The sequence below is a fragment of the Ornithorhynchus anatinus genome, chromosome 2 (assembly GCF_004115215.2).
Source record: "Ornithorhynchus anatinus isolate Pmale09 chromosome 2, mOrnAna1.pri.v4, whole genome shotgun sequence".
Lineage (NCBI taxonomy): Eukaryota > Metazoa > Chordata > Mammalia > Monotremata > Ornithorhynchidae > Ornithorhynchus > Ornithorhynchus anatinus.
Genome location: NC_041729.1, coordinates 39684178 through 39699750, shown reverse-complemented (window position 1 = coordinate 39699750; position 15573 = coordinate 39684178). Strand labels below are relative to the sequence as shown.

The window sequence follows — 15573 nt, the reverse complement described above, 5'->3', positions numbered from 1 at the left end:
TCGCTACCCTCCTCTGTGTGATTTGACTAAGCATTGCTCTGATGCTGTGAGAAGAATTCAGGTGTGCCTTGGGCATTTTGCCACATCACCAGCTTGGATTTTACTGCATATTTATGGGTGAAATGCAGTGCCTCTGCACACAGTAAGGGCTTAATAAATACAAATGACTGATTGAAATAAAAGAGGTTGACCTGTCTGGCCAGAAACTCTGAACTGAGGACCTGGCCATCGTGTTTCTGAGCAACTGTTCCAACAGAAAGGCTATTGGAGGAGAGTGGGACCTTCAGGTGGAAGTGGGGAAGTGCTGGATGGGCCTGAGGCTGTTGAGAGGGAGGGAGTTTCTTCAAATACTATATGGGTGGGACAGAAGGTGAAGGGAGAAGAGACAGAGGGTGAATTCAGGAAGGAGGGCCCATCTCTCCCAGAGGTTCTCATTCCCCTGTGGCCGGTGTCGGCTCCAGAGGTGGGAAAGAAGTCCGGCTGAATGGGGACCGGGAGGACCAGGAGGGAGCAGACAGGGAGCTCCAGGTGTTCTGGCCTCTTCTCAATGACCCAGAAGCCTGAGGGATAGAGGTGCCCCAGACCAGAGAGAGAACAAGGTGGAATGAGAAGTCCACGAAACACCAACTCACAAGTATCATCTTTTACAGAATGACACCTGGTTCTGTCGATTCAAGCCATCAGTCCGATGGCTCCCCTTTGTTTTTTTTTGGGGGGGGGGGGGGGGCGGCGCGTTCTTAATTAACACTATCCCTCACCCTGAAAAAAGAAAAATCTTGTCACCCTGTGGGAAAGACATTACCTTTAATCCACTACTAACTTTCCAAGCTAGACCCAGGTTCTGGTTAGGTGCTTCTGCCAGGCTTGTGACAAGATAGGCATCCTGCAAAACCCTGAATTACACGATTTTTTTCTGGGAAGGGGTGGATTCTTCTGTTCCCTGAGGGAGAAGCCTCCAGACTTGTCTCTAACAACTCTATTTCCTTCTCTAAAAGACAGTACTCTCCACGACCTAAGCTCCAACTTTCACACAGCCATCTCTCAGTCAACCAGGGGCCAATTACCAATGTGTGCACTGATTACCAAAGTCTCTGACAGCACGAGGTCCTGTGGAGGCCTGGCTTTTGGCCATTCCGCTGTTTGCTTGAATCTCTGCTAAAGGGTGTGCAAGGACCAGGAGAGGAAGCAGCTATTCATACTACTCCTGTGCCGCTTGCCTGCAGATAATCCCGAGTGTGGGCTGCAATATCTATCTGCAAGACCAAATCACTTCACCTCTGGGGTGACCCCAGGCTGTTCAACTGCCATCGTCTGCTTAATATCCCAAGAGGCCAGCAGGTAGAAGAACCAGTTCGAAGTATCCAGACCCAACCACAGTGAAGTCTTTAGACCTAAGGGGGCCAACGAGGCCTCCCACTTGCAAGCAGCTGTCCCACCTGACTGCATGGGAAAGAGAAACTCCGGTTAGAGACATGACACCCTCGTGTCTCTCCACACGCCCTCGTGCCCCACAGTTGGCTTTTAGGTTAAAATGCTTCCCTCCTTAGAAAAACAATGACAGATACTGACCCATTAAATGGACTCAGGCTTCAACAAAGAGCAAACACAGTGTGACTGTGTGTGTGTGTGTGTGTGTGTGTGTGTGAGTTGAAAGCTCCTTTAACAATGAGAGCTCAACATTCCCCACGGACTGAGATTTGGATGGTTAAGCAGAGGCCCAGAAGCGGCAGGAGACCCTAAGGAGTGCCCTGCTGAGACCTGAGGCTCGTAGTGAGAGTGGGAACACACACGTAACTGGAGATGACACTGCCAGGAGACACCTGTAGGGGGTAAGGAAGCGGCAAGAAGCACTCACGGTGAATGGTCAAGGGAGTGGGGAAGCGATGACATTCCGGAGGGCCTCAATGTCATGCGGGCCGGACCCCGGCGCCCCGCTCATGCACTGACGGCGGTACCGTGGGGGTGGGGGGGAGGGGGCGCTGCCCAGCCAAGCGCCCCTTGCAGCAGAGCCAACCCACAATGCAACCCAAGCAAGTGACGCGAGACAGTGACATCCAGAGGAGAGTGAGAACGGGGAGGGAGAGATGTGAAGGAACGGGTCTGATCTCTCGACACGTGATGGGAAACATGACGCAGACGGTAGCTTGGTGTGGATGGACTGACCCCGCCCGGAGGGGGCCCTCAGAGCCTGCCCGCACTCGGGTCCCGGGTCTTTCGGTTCACGCTCAACTGACTCGAACCGAATCACGAGCTGCAGCGGCAGTGCCTGGAACAGAACCAGGACCAGAACTAGAACACTTTCTCTACTTCCTGTATGGGAGGGTCGGGGCGGGGGGTGGTGGGCAGTGGAGCGTGCCGGGGCCAGAGAAGCCAGGAGTCCGTCAGGAGCACCGAGGTCTCCGGGCCCTTCGCCGGGGCAACGCTCGGACGGATGTGCCTGCCGGGGCTCGGCCGGGAGGGGAGGAGGTGGGGGAGGAGGGCGAGGGGGCGGACGGGGGATGGGAAATCTTCCCCTGGCGGCTTCTGAGCCAAGTTCAGACAGGTCCCAGGGACCGGATGAAGAGTTTCTCTCCCTGGATGTACTGCGGGAGGAAAACCCAGTAGCCACTGTATCGGCACATAGGCCTGGGCTGAACAAGCGGTGTATGTAGGAGGGTGCTCACGGAGCTGAGCGGTGACCAGGTCTGGGACTAGGGGACTGTGGATGGAGAGAGGGTGTTGTTTCCTTGGAAAAAGACAGTGACTTGCCAGAGTGGGCACCGGGCAGGTTGACATGTAGAAGGGCCATTGGAGGAAGGCACCTGGGTTCCTGGCACATACAGAGATGCGAGAGTCCAGTAAAAGCCATCTGGGGCGGTGGTTGCCTGAGGGAAGCCAATGAAGCCCGGCGACCAGCCGGCCCCTGCCCAATCCCTAAGGGGCGGCAAGCGGAGTTGCCCGGACTTCCCAGAAGAGGCTTAGCTCTGGAAGCAGGGGGAGTCGTCGACTGTGAGGCATTCACAAGGCACATGCACCTCTGTAGCCCGGAAGTCAAGACTCGGTTCGGGACTGGAGGGAGGAGAGGGAGGAGGTGAGGAGAACCTCCATTCGCTGGCTTCTTGGGGCGACCTCAGAGGCAGTGGCCAGCCAGGCCTGGAGCAAGAGGTTGATGCTGTCTCCTTAGGTGACAGCAGGAGAGGATCGGTTATGTGTTCATCCTTGGTGGGAAGAGGCAGAGAAGGGAAGTGCAAGGGGAGGCTGAGGGAGAGGGGGCAGGGGGAAAGGAAAGTGAAGAATAAAGGCACTGGCTGGGGGAGACGGGGCAGAAATAGTGCAGGGATGAAGAGGGTTGGGGAGGTGGAGAAGGGTGGAGCGAGAAGGACCTTATTTCAGTACCTGTTCCATTTGAGGGCGCTGTTACCAGTACGTCCTTGAACTGTCCGAGGGCTTAAACTGCCAGCTCATATGGCTGCTACTGTCCATTGCAGCCAAATACAACTGTGACGTTGCAGGAAAGAGAGAGAAAAAGAGAGTGCAGCCTCAACGTGCATGAAAAACACAGTGCGAGCGAGTGAACCGCTGTGGTGGTGTGTGGATGTGTCCATGACAGGGGAAGGGGGAGTAAAAGGGAGCGGAGGGCACGACCACAATACAGGAAAAGCCCTGGGATGAGAAGGGAGGACAGGAGGAGAGGAATGACGGGGGTGGAGAGATCAAGGAGGAAAAACAGGATGAATGATTGTCCAGAGAAGGCAAGGAGCTCTCCTGCAGCAAGTGTCTCTGCTCCCCGCACACTCAACCTTCTCTGGGAGAAGGCAGCGGGGATTCGATGGTTTTGCCCTGTCCCACTGTCTTCTCTCTTGGGCTCCTGGAGGGTAGTTTTTTTCCAGTCTCCCTCTCCCCACCAAGGGAGAGCAGAGGGCCACCAAGCTTCTTCCTGGGCCACAGAAGGGAGGGAAGGTCACACGCGATCTGTGTCCTCCTCTTTTACAAATGGCGCAACAGCTCACCCACCAAACCCAACCCTCGCCACCCTCCCCAGCCCCGCCTCAGGCTCCTCCCAACCCTGTTCCCCGAATACTGCCCAGGCGAAGAAGACGCCCAAGCCCCTGGCCGAGACTAAGAGGTGACTGGCCTTTGTCTACACCTCTCCCTTCTGAAGGGGGCTTCTCTAAAGAGATGGAGGACATCCCCCTCTGTTCCACTGGGCTTTCCCTGCTCCGTGGGCAACGGTCTCCCTCATGCTAATTCAGGCTCACAGACGTCACACACTTACCAGCGACTCTTTAGCTCTCTCTCCCCCTTCCTCAGAGATCAGAGAAGAGGCAGGATTGCATCTGAATCGCTATGGTGTATCCACCCAAGCACACTCTAAATACAATAATGATGATGATGGATTCACCTCCATATGGGTCTCGGTGGCACTACGTACTCCAGCCCCATTTCCTGTGGCTCTTCTGCCTCAGGAAAAGAAGTCCTCTTTTCCTGAGGCAGAAGGACCCAGGAGTGGGGTGTACCGCACGCTTAAGGGCCAAGGATGAGCAGATCCGTGAGATGTGGAAGGGGCAGCCCTCCTAGCACACTGGGTGCACCAGTGTTCTCACAAGAAGCCGCCAACCCATGGGGCTGCCGGTCTGTCCAAGCTGCGGAGCACCAAATCAGCTCTCGAAACCAAGAACGGAGTCTCCTTCGAATGCTTCCCTTAGCCGACCGCCCGGTGACAAGCAACCCCAACTGAAAGGACTGAGAATCCTGGTCGGCACAGTCTGCTCTGAGGTCTCCGGTCACGGGGGGGAACAGACAGCCTATTTCTGATTTCGAATGGCCGAGTTGCCGCGCGCTAATGGTGGTGTTGAGGGGAGGTCTGGGGAGCAGAGGGAGGAGGCAGGTGGGGACCCCGGCCGTCACACTCTATCGTCGCGGTGGGTGGCGTCTCATCAGAGCCAGAGGCCTAGGGAGAAGTCATTTGGGTCTGTCTGCCTGGCGCTGCAGACCCTAGATTCTGAGACCGACAGAAACCAAAGGAAATCAAATCAAGCACAATGAATTAGATTCGCTCCACCCTCTGTAACTGGCCCTGTCGGTGGATTTTCAGAAGCACTTGGAAAATTCAATATTCAAATAACATCACTCAAGACACACAAGTCACATTTACCATGACAAGATACCCAAAATAAACTCTCCATCTCAAGCAGGGCCTCCTCGTAGGCTCATGAACAGGCAGCCCCGAGGGAGGCTCACAGTTCCCTCGCAGATGGCGGCCCGGTCCATCTGAAAGCCTAGCGTACCTCAGCCAAAGGCAAGCCCCACGGCTGCCACCGCAGACCCATGCTGAGATGACAGCGGTTTGGCTCCACCTCCTAACCCCGTGGGCTTTGTTAGACTTACTGAAGGAGGTGGGGACTCTCGACCAATCAGAGGGGTGTTTTCACAGCGAGGGTTCTGGAAGTTGGCATTCTGGCTCCTGCAGAAAGAAGCGCAGGTGAGAGCCGTCTACACTGACCCGCCGTGCCCCTCCGTCGCCTCCCCTACACCTTCCTGCCCACTGCTCCCGCCCCGATTTTCCCCCTCATACCAAAGGGACCCACGGGCGATCCCTCCCCCCCAACACGCTCTCAAGAGGAAGGAAGCGAAGCGTTCCCCCCGCGACTCACATGTACTCCGTTACAGGAGCATTGCTGACGGTGTGGGCGGCTGCTGGGATACTGGTCTCGCTTCCATAGCTGCTCCCACAGCTGTAGAGGCTGGGCATGTGGACTCTGTACAGGTTGTCATGAGTCTGCCGGTTGCCTTGAGTCGCCAACTCTTCTTCCCCATCATCATCTGAGCCCCTGGGGAAGACAACGTGGGGAAACGGGGAATCAACCAATCAACTGTATTTATTGAGCGCTTCCTGTGTGCGGGGCATTGTACTAAGCACTTGGGAGAATACGACATAACAACAGAACAGACACATTCCTTGCCCACAGTGAGGTTACAGTCCTGGGGGTGAGACAGACATTAATATACATAAATAAATTATGGATATGTACCCAAGTGCTGTGGGGTTGGGGGAGGGTGTTTAATAAAAGGAGCAAGTCAGGGTGACGCGGAAGGGAGAGGGAAAAGAGGAAATGAGGGCTTAGTCAGGGAAAATCCCTTGGAGGAGAGGTGTCTTCAATATGACTTTGAGGGTGGGGAGAGTGTCTGTTGGATATGAGGAGGGAGAGCGCTCCAGGCCAGAGGTAGGATGTGGGTGAGAAGTACAGTTAGTAGGTTGGCATTAGAGTGAAGGGTGCAGGCTGGTTGTAGTTGAAGAGTAGCGAGGCAAGGTGTGCGTAGGGGGGCGGGGGGGCAAGGTGATTGAGTTATTTAAAGCCGACGGTAAGGAGTTTCTGTTTCAAGTGGAGGTGGATGGACAACTGCTGGAGGTTCCTGAGGAGTGGATAAACTTGGACTGAATGTTTTTGTAGAAAAACGATCCGGGCAGCAGAACGAAATATGGACTGGAGTGAGCAGAGACAAGAGGCAGGGAGGTCAGCAAGGAGGCTGACACAGTGATCAAGGCGGAATAGGATAAGTGATCGGATTAATGTAGTAGCAGTTTGGATGGAGAGGAATGGACTGGAATATGGTTATTGGGAGCAAAGGAATGGCTCCGGGGACCTATGGGAAGACTGAGATCGTGCCCTAGCTACACAACCACAATTCACAGTCTCCTTTGAGAAAGGGAGGCAGTAAAGGTAAAGAACAGAAACGCCAGACATTAGGTCAGATCCATTTAACCCTGCCGAGCATCACTACCTCAAATTAGTCGAGAAACTGGAACCCGGGAAAGCAAAGCCTCTCTGCCTCCCTCAACCGAGTCCTGCTCTCCAGGGAGCCTCAGAAACAACCTTGCTGGGAGTACGGCGATGTTCCCGACCCACAGCCGGAAGTCTCTCCCGCCCTGTTCAACGCCTCTCCTTTCCTCTCAATGCCATCTGGGCACCGACGGCCGATCAAGCGTCTCCATCGCTCTGGTCCTCCTAGGGCCATAACGAAGCAGGGAGACCATCCAGGATGAGGACCCCCGTCCCTCCCCAGAGGGTTCCAAAATGCTGCTTAGAAAAGGCAAAGAATGTATCTCTCACCAGCAGGAGCAATAATAACAACTACCTCCATATTTGTTAAGCTCTTCCTATGTGTCAAGCCCCGTACTGAGTGCTGGGTAGATACAAGACGATCATTTGGGGCGCCGTCTCCGTCCCATGTGGGGCTCAGCTCTAAATAGGAGGGAGAATAGGTATTGAATCCCCACTGTACAGTTGAGGAAACTAAGGTCCAGAGAAGTGATCTTTCCAAGGTCACACGTCAGGGCAAATGGCAGAGCTGGGATTCCAACCCAGGTGCTCTGACTTTCAGGCCTGTGCTCTTTTCTGTTCTCACTGAGGAGTTGCGGGGGCGGGGGGAGGGGTGTCCCTCAAACTTCTTGCATGTTTTCTTTTCTTCCTTGCTTTTGACATTCTAAAAAACCTGTGGAAACCCAAGGGATGGTCACAGAATAAAGCCCTGGATTTATTCTGGCTTGGTGGCTTTTCCCTGGCTGAGCCTGCTGCAGCAAAGAACGAAAGCACATTAAAAAAACCAAAACCAAAAGCAAACATTACTAGGGCAAACAGATGGTCCACCCGACTCAGTATTCTGTCTTGTGACAGCGTCAACAGGATACTTGGAGGAACCGTTCTCTAATGACAGCAGACCTAAAGCTTAGGGATTTGCCATCTAACACCCATAACTTTCTAGTAACTGTGGACCTCTTGGCCATGGATTTATTAAAACACTCTTGCACTTGCTATTTTGGGCCAGCACAAATTCCCAACGGGCTACATTTCTGTATGTGTATCACCTGCGGTGAACACCATTTCTGTGGGTGCCTCGTCCAAACCCTTCCACCTCTTCGTGACACCCTAGACCTGAATCAGATCAATGGTATTTATTGAGCACTTAGTGTGTGCAGAGTACTGTACTAGGTGCTTGCCAAGAGCTTACAGTCTGCAGGGGGAGACAGGATATGACAGAGTGTAAAGCTGTGTATATAACTGCTGTGGCGTCTCAGGATACTATAGTGCATAAGTAGTATAGAGGTGCTGAAGTAGCATTTGCGGGGGGGGGGGGATAAAAATAGAAATTACTTGGGGAAGGCTCTTTGGAGAAGATGAAGATAGAGGTAGTTGGTATAAGTGAAAAACTGAAAGGGACCCAGAAGTGAGTCCTGAAGGGCCCCTGTAGTTAGAAGGTGAAAGGCAGAGATGGAAGTCTGTGGAAGAGACCGAGGAGCAGCCAGAGAGAGAAAAGGGGAACGAGGAGAAGAAATTGTCAGTGAAGCCAAGGTTTGATAATGTTTCCAGTAGAAAGGGGTGGTCAGGAAAGAATCGAAGGCAGTTGAGAGTGGAAGAGGATTAGGAGGCAGCGAGGTCATTGAATTGTCAAAAGGGAGGTCACCGGTGAGGACCACCCAGCAAGCTCACTTTGCTCCTCCAGCCAAGAGCTCCATTCCCCTTCATGTCCAACAGACCATCACACTCCCCACCTCCAATGCCTTATTAAAATCTTCTTCAAGAGGCCTCCCCCAACTAAGCCCTCATGTCCCCTGCTCTCTCCCTTCTGAATCACACCTGTACTTCGATGTACTCTTATTTCACTCCAACTTCTGTCCCAAAGTGTATCCTTAATTAATTTTAATGTCGGTCTCCCCTTCTAGACTGTAAGTCCGTCGTTGGGCAGAGACTGTCTCTGTCTGTTGCTGATTTGTACATTCCAAGTGCTTAGTACAGTGCTCTGCACATAGTAAGCGCTCAATAAATACTATTGAATGAATCCCACTCAACCTGGGCCTTTCCAGAACGAAGAGTCTTTTGTCTTCCCTCATAAGGAAACGTCCCCCTTACCTTCTCCAGCTCCATTTTACCCTTCCAAAGATGTGAAACTGCATATGGGCCTATCATGTGTGCATGTAACCCAATCTTAGATATTGACAAAATGTTGCCATTGGCTTTTCTTTCTGTCCCTTCCAGATGGCACACGTTAGATGATTTTAAGTCACTTTGGGGTCAACGATGATTTTGAGGTCTCTTTCCTGCTTTTAGCCCTGAGTGACAGATGCATTCGGAAACTCCGGGACACTGCGATCCCCAGAGCTGCAGCAGAGGGTTGCTGCATGCACCTGAGGCAGACCAGGAGTTGGTTGGGAACTGCTCCCGGAAGAATTATAACTGTTTCTCTTTCTTATATGTCCCTCCCTTCAGTGTGATGGCAGTGAAGAGTCATGTGGAGACCTCACAAGTTGGCTCTCCAGTCAAAATAATGGCCAGCCCTGGTCCTACGGGATCCTAGCTAGCGGTTCCCCAGTGTCTATGAGGTCTGCACTGGAGATGGGACTTCCTAAAGCACGCATAACCCGAGGACTGCTTCATAATTCCCGGCAGAGCGGAGAGGATGCTGCGGGCACTCCTAGAGGCACCATGACCTAGGGCTCTTCCCTGGGGCACAATGATCCCCTGCCTCTAGCAGTTAACAATGGGGTCTCCCATCAAGAAAGCCATTTAGCCATTTAGATTATTGATTATAATGCTAGTGTTCTGCATTATACTCTCTTATCCGGACAGTGGCATTCTGACTGCCATGAGGGAAGGCCTGGGGCCTTGTGGAAATAAAAATGGGCCTGGCAGTCAGAAGACCTGGGTTCTAATCCCGGCTCCATCATTAGCTGGCTGACTTCATTCAATCGTATTTATTGAGTGCTGTACTAAGCGCTTGGGATAGAACAGAACAATTATCTGCCTGATACGAGCAAGGAGTTCGGGCTAAACACTTTACTTAGAGCACGGGCTTTGGAGTCAGAGGTCACGGGTTCGAATCCCGGCTCGGCCACCTGTCAGCTGTGTGACTGTGGGCAAGTCGCTTAACTTCTCTGTGGCTCAGCGACCTCATCTGTAAAATGGGGATTAAGACTGTGAGTCCCACATGGGACAACCCGATTCCCCTGTGTCTACCCCAGCGCTTAGAACAGTGCTCTGCACGTAGTTAAGCGCTTCACCAATACCAACATTATTATTATTACTTCTATATGCTTCTGTGTCCTCATCCGTAAAGTGTGATTAAAATGCCTGCTCTCCCTCCTACTTAGATTGCGAGCCCCAGGCGGGACAGGGATCATGTCTGACCTGATTATATTCTATCACAGTGGTTGTCATCTGAGGAAGCACTTAAATACCATTATGATGATGATCAATCATATTTCCTGAGCACTTCATATGTGCAGAGCACTGTATTAAACACTTGGGAGAACACAATACAACAGCATTTGCAGACACGTTCCCTGCCCACAACGGGCTTACAGTCTAGAGGGGGAGACGGACATTACTAGGAATAAATAATTTATAATATATAATTTGAGAGTGATGAGGGAGCGGGCAGGCAAGGGTGCATCACACTGTGAAGAGCAACAGAAGTTTTTAACGTGTAGGACCCACTGATGCCAAAGTGACCGCAGCACAGGGTGGTGCTGTGCTGCATAACCCGGCAGGTGGTTGCCTTGGTAATAATAATAATTACGGTATTTGTTAAGCGCTTCCTATGTGCAGAGCACCGTTCTAAGCGCGGGGTAGATACAGGATAATCAGATTGTCCCACGTGGGGCTCACATTTCTTAATCCCCATTTTGGCAGATGAGGTAACTGAGGCCCAGAGAAGTGAAGTGACTTGCCCAAGGTCACACAGCAGACAAGTGGCGGAGCCGGGATTAGAACCCACGCCCTCTGACTCCCAAGCCCAGGCTCTTTCCACTAAGCCGTGCAGTCTTCGCTGCCCATATTAACCAGCTGTTTTTCAGGATTCCCCCCGGGCCTGTCCTCCTTTCGGACTGCCCTAGGGGGAATCTTCGGACAGAAATCTTCACCACCTGATGGCACAGCCCCAGCAGGGAAGGCCAGCTCTTGAACCCGCGTCAGGATCGTCAGCACGGGGCTCTTTCCGCTGGGTCAACGGGCAGGCCTATTTCCCAACGGAGCCACCAGGTGGTACCAGAGTTGCAGCACGAAGCCGATTCCCAGTGGAAGATGCCGGGAAGCATCCCTCGGGATGGCTAGCCGGGCAGCCAGCACGGCAACAAAAAGAATCTCTAATCTAGCAACTTCCCCGGAAGGAGCCTTGGATAGGGAATAAAAAGAGCTGGGGTCTTCCGCAAAGCGTCCTTCGGGGTAGGTCGGTTACGCTCCTGCACCCGCAGCGGGCTTAGGTGGGTAGGGATGGAGTGCGGAAGGGGACGGGTACCGTCTTCCGCTTCCCACTCTGCCCCGGTGAAGGGAGAACGCCCACCATGGGACCTCTAGTTTACCCTATTGGTGGAAACACACCCAGTGGGCTTAATAAACCCAATCTTCTGTTCTTTTCCAAGACATCCCCAAACCACGTGGGAAGCAGCATGGCACTGTGGACAGAGCTTGGGCCTGCGAGTCGGAAGGTCAAAGGTTCTAATCCCGGCTCTTCCAACTCGTCTGTGTGACCCCGGGCAAGTCACTTAACTTCTCTGTGCCTCGGTTACTTCATCTGTAAAATGGGGATTGTGACCGTGAGCCCCACGTGGGACAGGGACTGTGTCCAACTCAATTTGCTCGTAACCACCCCGGTGCTTAGTACAGTGCCTGGCACACAGTACGCGCTTAACAAATACCAGCATTATTATTACTACCCGGACAGAGTGTCAAGCGTGACGTTGAGCATACCACCTGGGAAGAGTGTTGAGCATGACACCCGATGCTTGGCGGGTGGACTGGAGGGACATCAAAAACTCCGGTCATGCTACCATCCAGGAAGGAGACCTGCGGGGAGGGGCTGGCTTCGGGAGGCAGCGTACAGGGTCGGGGACCAGCGAGATCCCCGTTTTAATCCTTGCTGCTTCTCTGATTCCCCTCTAGACTGTAAACTCCTTGTAGGCAGGGAACCTGTTTACCAACTCTTGTTATATTGTACTCTCCCAAGTGAACCGCACCCAGTAAGCACCCATTGATTACCACTGATTAAACCACCCAGAAACCTGAAGTCACCCCTGTCTCCAGGCTACAGTTTTCCAGCTCTAATAAGGATTCTGCTTTTGTCCCTTTTCTCAGCTCTGAGGGGAATTTGAACAGCTACATTGCTTATGAATACAAAGTGCTATTCAGGCTCATTAACTCCCCCCAAGAAGTTCTTTCCTATACTCATACAAAGGCAGCTTGTGAGGATGGGGGTCGGGTCACCATCTAAGGCATAGGGTTTACACTCCATAGACACTAGGACAGGAAGAGCAGTGAACACAGAAAACCCAAGTCGTTCAAACCTCAGATTAATCAACAATCTTCAATCTTCTTTCCCGTTAATTTTTTTATCAAGAAACTGGAGGAATTGAGATTCTCCTCCTGTCTCCCTACCCCCTTCCAGTGGAGGTGGTAAGGTGCCCTGAAAAGGCCAAGGAGGAGGCCCAACGGAAAGTTGTTGGTGTGCACAACCAAGCCCAAACCCATGGTTCATTTGAGGAGCTGTGGAGGAGAGGCAGGAAAATCCCCTTCGCCTTTCTTCCTTGATCCTGAAGCAGACACCATCACTGTCTTGAAGAAGGCAGGAAAATCTCCTCTGCCTTTCTTCCTTGATCCTGAGGCAGACGCCATCATTGGCTTGGAGAAGGCAGGACTCCCCACCATCCCCGGATCCGGCCCTCCCCTCGATTACCTCTTCTGCTGCCAGGTATGAGGGATGCTGCACACGATGGAGCTGAACATGAGCGCCGTGACGAAGGAGAACAGCACCAGGTAGATGAGCCCCTCGACCCCGTCATAGCAGAAGCCAGTCAGTGCTTGGATGTAGTCCTGGGAAGCAGAGCAAATTGGGCTTTGACGTCAATCCCCGCACCCACTTTCTCTACCTCCTCATAATCAACCAGGGTCACAAACTCAGGTTCACAGACTTCACCTTTGATTTTTATTCCCCCCCACCCCCTTTTAGGGGCCTTTCACAGCTGGACCTGACACCCCCGGTGACACTATCTCTCTGACACTATCAGCAACAACCCACTTTAAACAATCTCAAATAAAGGCCTTAATAGTGCAGATTTTCAAAGGGCTGCCTCTCTATCAGCAGATAAATTTCCAAACAGGAGAGAAAAAATGCCAAGCTGCTACTGAGAAACTGACAGGAGAGAGTAATTAGTCCCAAACACAGAAATTCAATGGGGACACAGTGTCAGGACCCAGGAAAGCTATGAAATGGAGCACAAACACTTTTTTCATCTAAGACCCATGCAGGGGCCCAGGCAGCGTGAGCTAAATTCAGGTGAAGGGCCAAACTCAAGCCCAGCTCAGTCTATAGGCAAGCATGGCCTAGTGGAAAGAGTGGCACCCAGTAAATGATTAACAAATACCATTCTTAGTTAGCACAGGACAGAATCAAGAGATCCGGGTTCTAGTCCCGGCTCCACCACTTGCCTGCGGCATTACCTTAGGCAAGTCACTTCCCTTCTCTTGGCCTGTTTTCCCATCTGTAAGATGGGGATAAAATGCCTCCCTCTCAGACTGGGAGCCCCGGGTGGGACAGGGACTCTGCCTGATCTATCTTGAATCTACCCCAGCATGTGGAACGATGCTTTGCATATAGTAAGTGCTTAATACATACCATCCTTATTATCACAAATCACTCTGATCACCCAATCGGGTTACAAGTGCCAACGACCCCCCTGACCAGCTCCTGTAACTCTCTTTGTTTCCGGCAGTTTTTGGGAAGTCCAAGGGGCTGAATGTCCAACTACTAGACCCATCATTCTGCCAACAGCGACTTTTCTGGTGACTTCCCTCCCGAGAGCGACTGCTCATGATGTAGCACTAACGCATCACCAACCGCAGGGAGCCCAGCTCCCCTGCCCATCTGCCGGGAGATCGGTCCCCGGCTCTGACCTCCCGCCACCAGAGTCCTCACCAAGTGCAGACTCCGGCAGTCCACCAGGGCCGTCAGGTGCTGCAAATTGATCTCAGTGGAGTTCAGAATTTCCTGGATCCGAATCAGATGATCCTGCGAGCAACAGAAGGAGGCGCAGGTTAATAGGGGCCAAAGGGGAAAAGATGACCTCTAGGAAATCTTTGCTGGGGGTGGGTAGGGAAGGGACGGTCAGTCGGTCAGATATTTTGGAGCACGGCCCCCACGTTAGACATCAGGTCTTGCACCTGCTCCGAAGGTGCTTACGGTCTCTTACGGGAGACAAGATTAGCATACACATATTTTCAGACATATACTGAAGCTGAGAACAGCTGTGAATGGAGCATATGCCTTTGATTCCACCCTGACAATGTGGGCTATTCATAACAGGTGAGACCAAACTCAGCTATCCTTCCCTGCTCCTCTGAAGTCCCCCGGGTCACCCAACTGGGTTATGATGAGCTCCCTCAGACTTCTCCATCACCAGACCATGTGTCTTGGCACCTCCAAAGCCTGTGAAGACCAAGAGGCCCAGAATTATAAATGTACGTACACCTACGTACATACACAAGACTGGGAGGATGAACTCGAGGACAGAAGTAGGTCACAGATCACGCCGGTGGGTTGGAGAGTGGGAAAGGTTAATCGGAGAAGTTTCCTGCAGAAGGTGGGCCTTGATCTGCCATTCAAAATGGAGGGGAAGAATGTGCGTTTGAGTGGCAAAGGCAGTCGGTTGGTTCTTGGGTGTGGGCTCTGAGATGGGAAAGAAGAGGTCGGGACTCCAGGGGACCATGAAAAGGCTGGCTCGGCTGGAATGAAGAGGGCAAACTGGGTTAACAAGCATTAAAAGAGTAGACAAGAAGGGTGAAGCTGGCTGGGAGAGATTTCCACCTCGGCCACTCCCTTCCTCCCTCCCTCCTTCCCTCCCTCCCTCGAAGGGTCTCCTCGCTGCAGCTTTTACCTTGGAGGTGGGGAAGTCTCGGAGGGCTGACCTCAGGAGTTCTAAGACATCGTCCTGCATCTCCACTAGGGCTTTGTGACTGCCAGACAGCTTCTGTTAATCAAGAACAAGCATTTCAGGACCATGCTTAGTACGCGGGGAGTGCTTAACAAACACCAGAATTACTATTATTTCAGTCAGTCGGGAGAGCTAGCCAACACAGACATGCTCTAACTGTCCATCAGTACCTCCTCCCATAGTATCTCAAGCTTCCCCCAAAACAGGACGTGGGGTCAGAGGTCCCATTCTGGGTACCATTTTCAATACAGCTATTTTCAATACACATAGATGGGGATATAAGCTCAGGATCTTCTCATAGGCAGAAATCCAAAAATTATCTGGTTGGAAACAGGAGGTGCAGCTCAGTAGGGTAAATTGGACAAATCACTCACCTGCTGAAAGGGGTTTGTGTAACCGGCAGTACAGACAAGGTAGTAACGAAGGATCTCTGCCAAAAGAAGAAAAAGTCAGGAAGAGCCGATCTGTCATCTCACAAGTTTTCTTATTAAAGTTATTAATTCGAGTTCAGGTTTGTGTCTCCTGCCTTTCATTTAGCTGGCATGAGGCAGAACAAAGTTGATAAATTCTCTGTGTTTATTTATCACTTCAACAGTCTTCAGACTGAGGCCAAT

The 15573-nt window shown here is 52.2% G+C and overlaps 1 protein-coding gene across 2 annotated transcripts in view; it reads right to left on the bottom strand.

Moving 5' to 3' along the window:
* The window catches only part of TTYH3 (tweety family member 3), a 119891-nt gene that overhangs the window by 7905 nt on the left and 96413 nt on the right, over nucleotides 1–15573 (bottom strand). The window contains exons 8-14 of one of the 2 annotated variants that reach the window (XM_007656958.4): nucleotides 15334–15389; nucleotides 14903–14995; nucleotides 13945–14037; nucleotides 12706–12842; nucleotides 5634–5810; nucleotides 5368–5443; nucleotides 3376–3477 (exon numbers count right to left, since the gene is read on the bottom strand). In XM_007656958.4, the coding sequence (XP_007655148.1) occupies nucleotides 3397–3477; nucleotides 5368–5443; nucleotides 5634–5810; nucleotides 12706–12842; nucleotides 13945–14037; nucleotides 14903–14995; nucleotides 15334–15389 (713 nt within the window). In that variant the 3' untranslated portion in view covers nucleotides 3376–3396. The remainder of the gene's footprint in view (nucleotides 1–3375; nucleotides 3478–5367; nucleotides 5444–5633; nucleotides 5811–12705; nucleotides 12843–13944; nucleotides 14038–14902; nucleotides 14996–15333; nucleotides 15390–15573) is intronic. The other variant, XM_001513370.6, reaches the window with a different exon arrangement.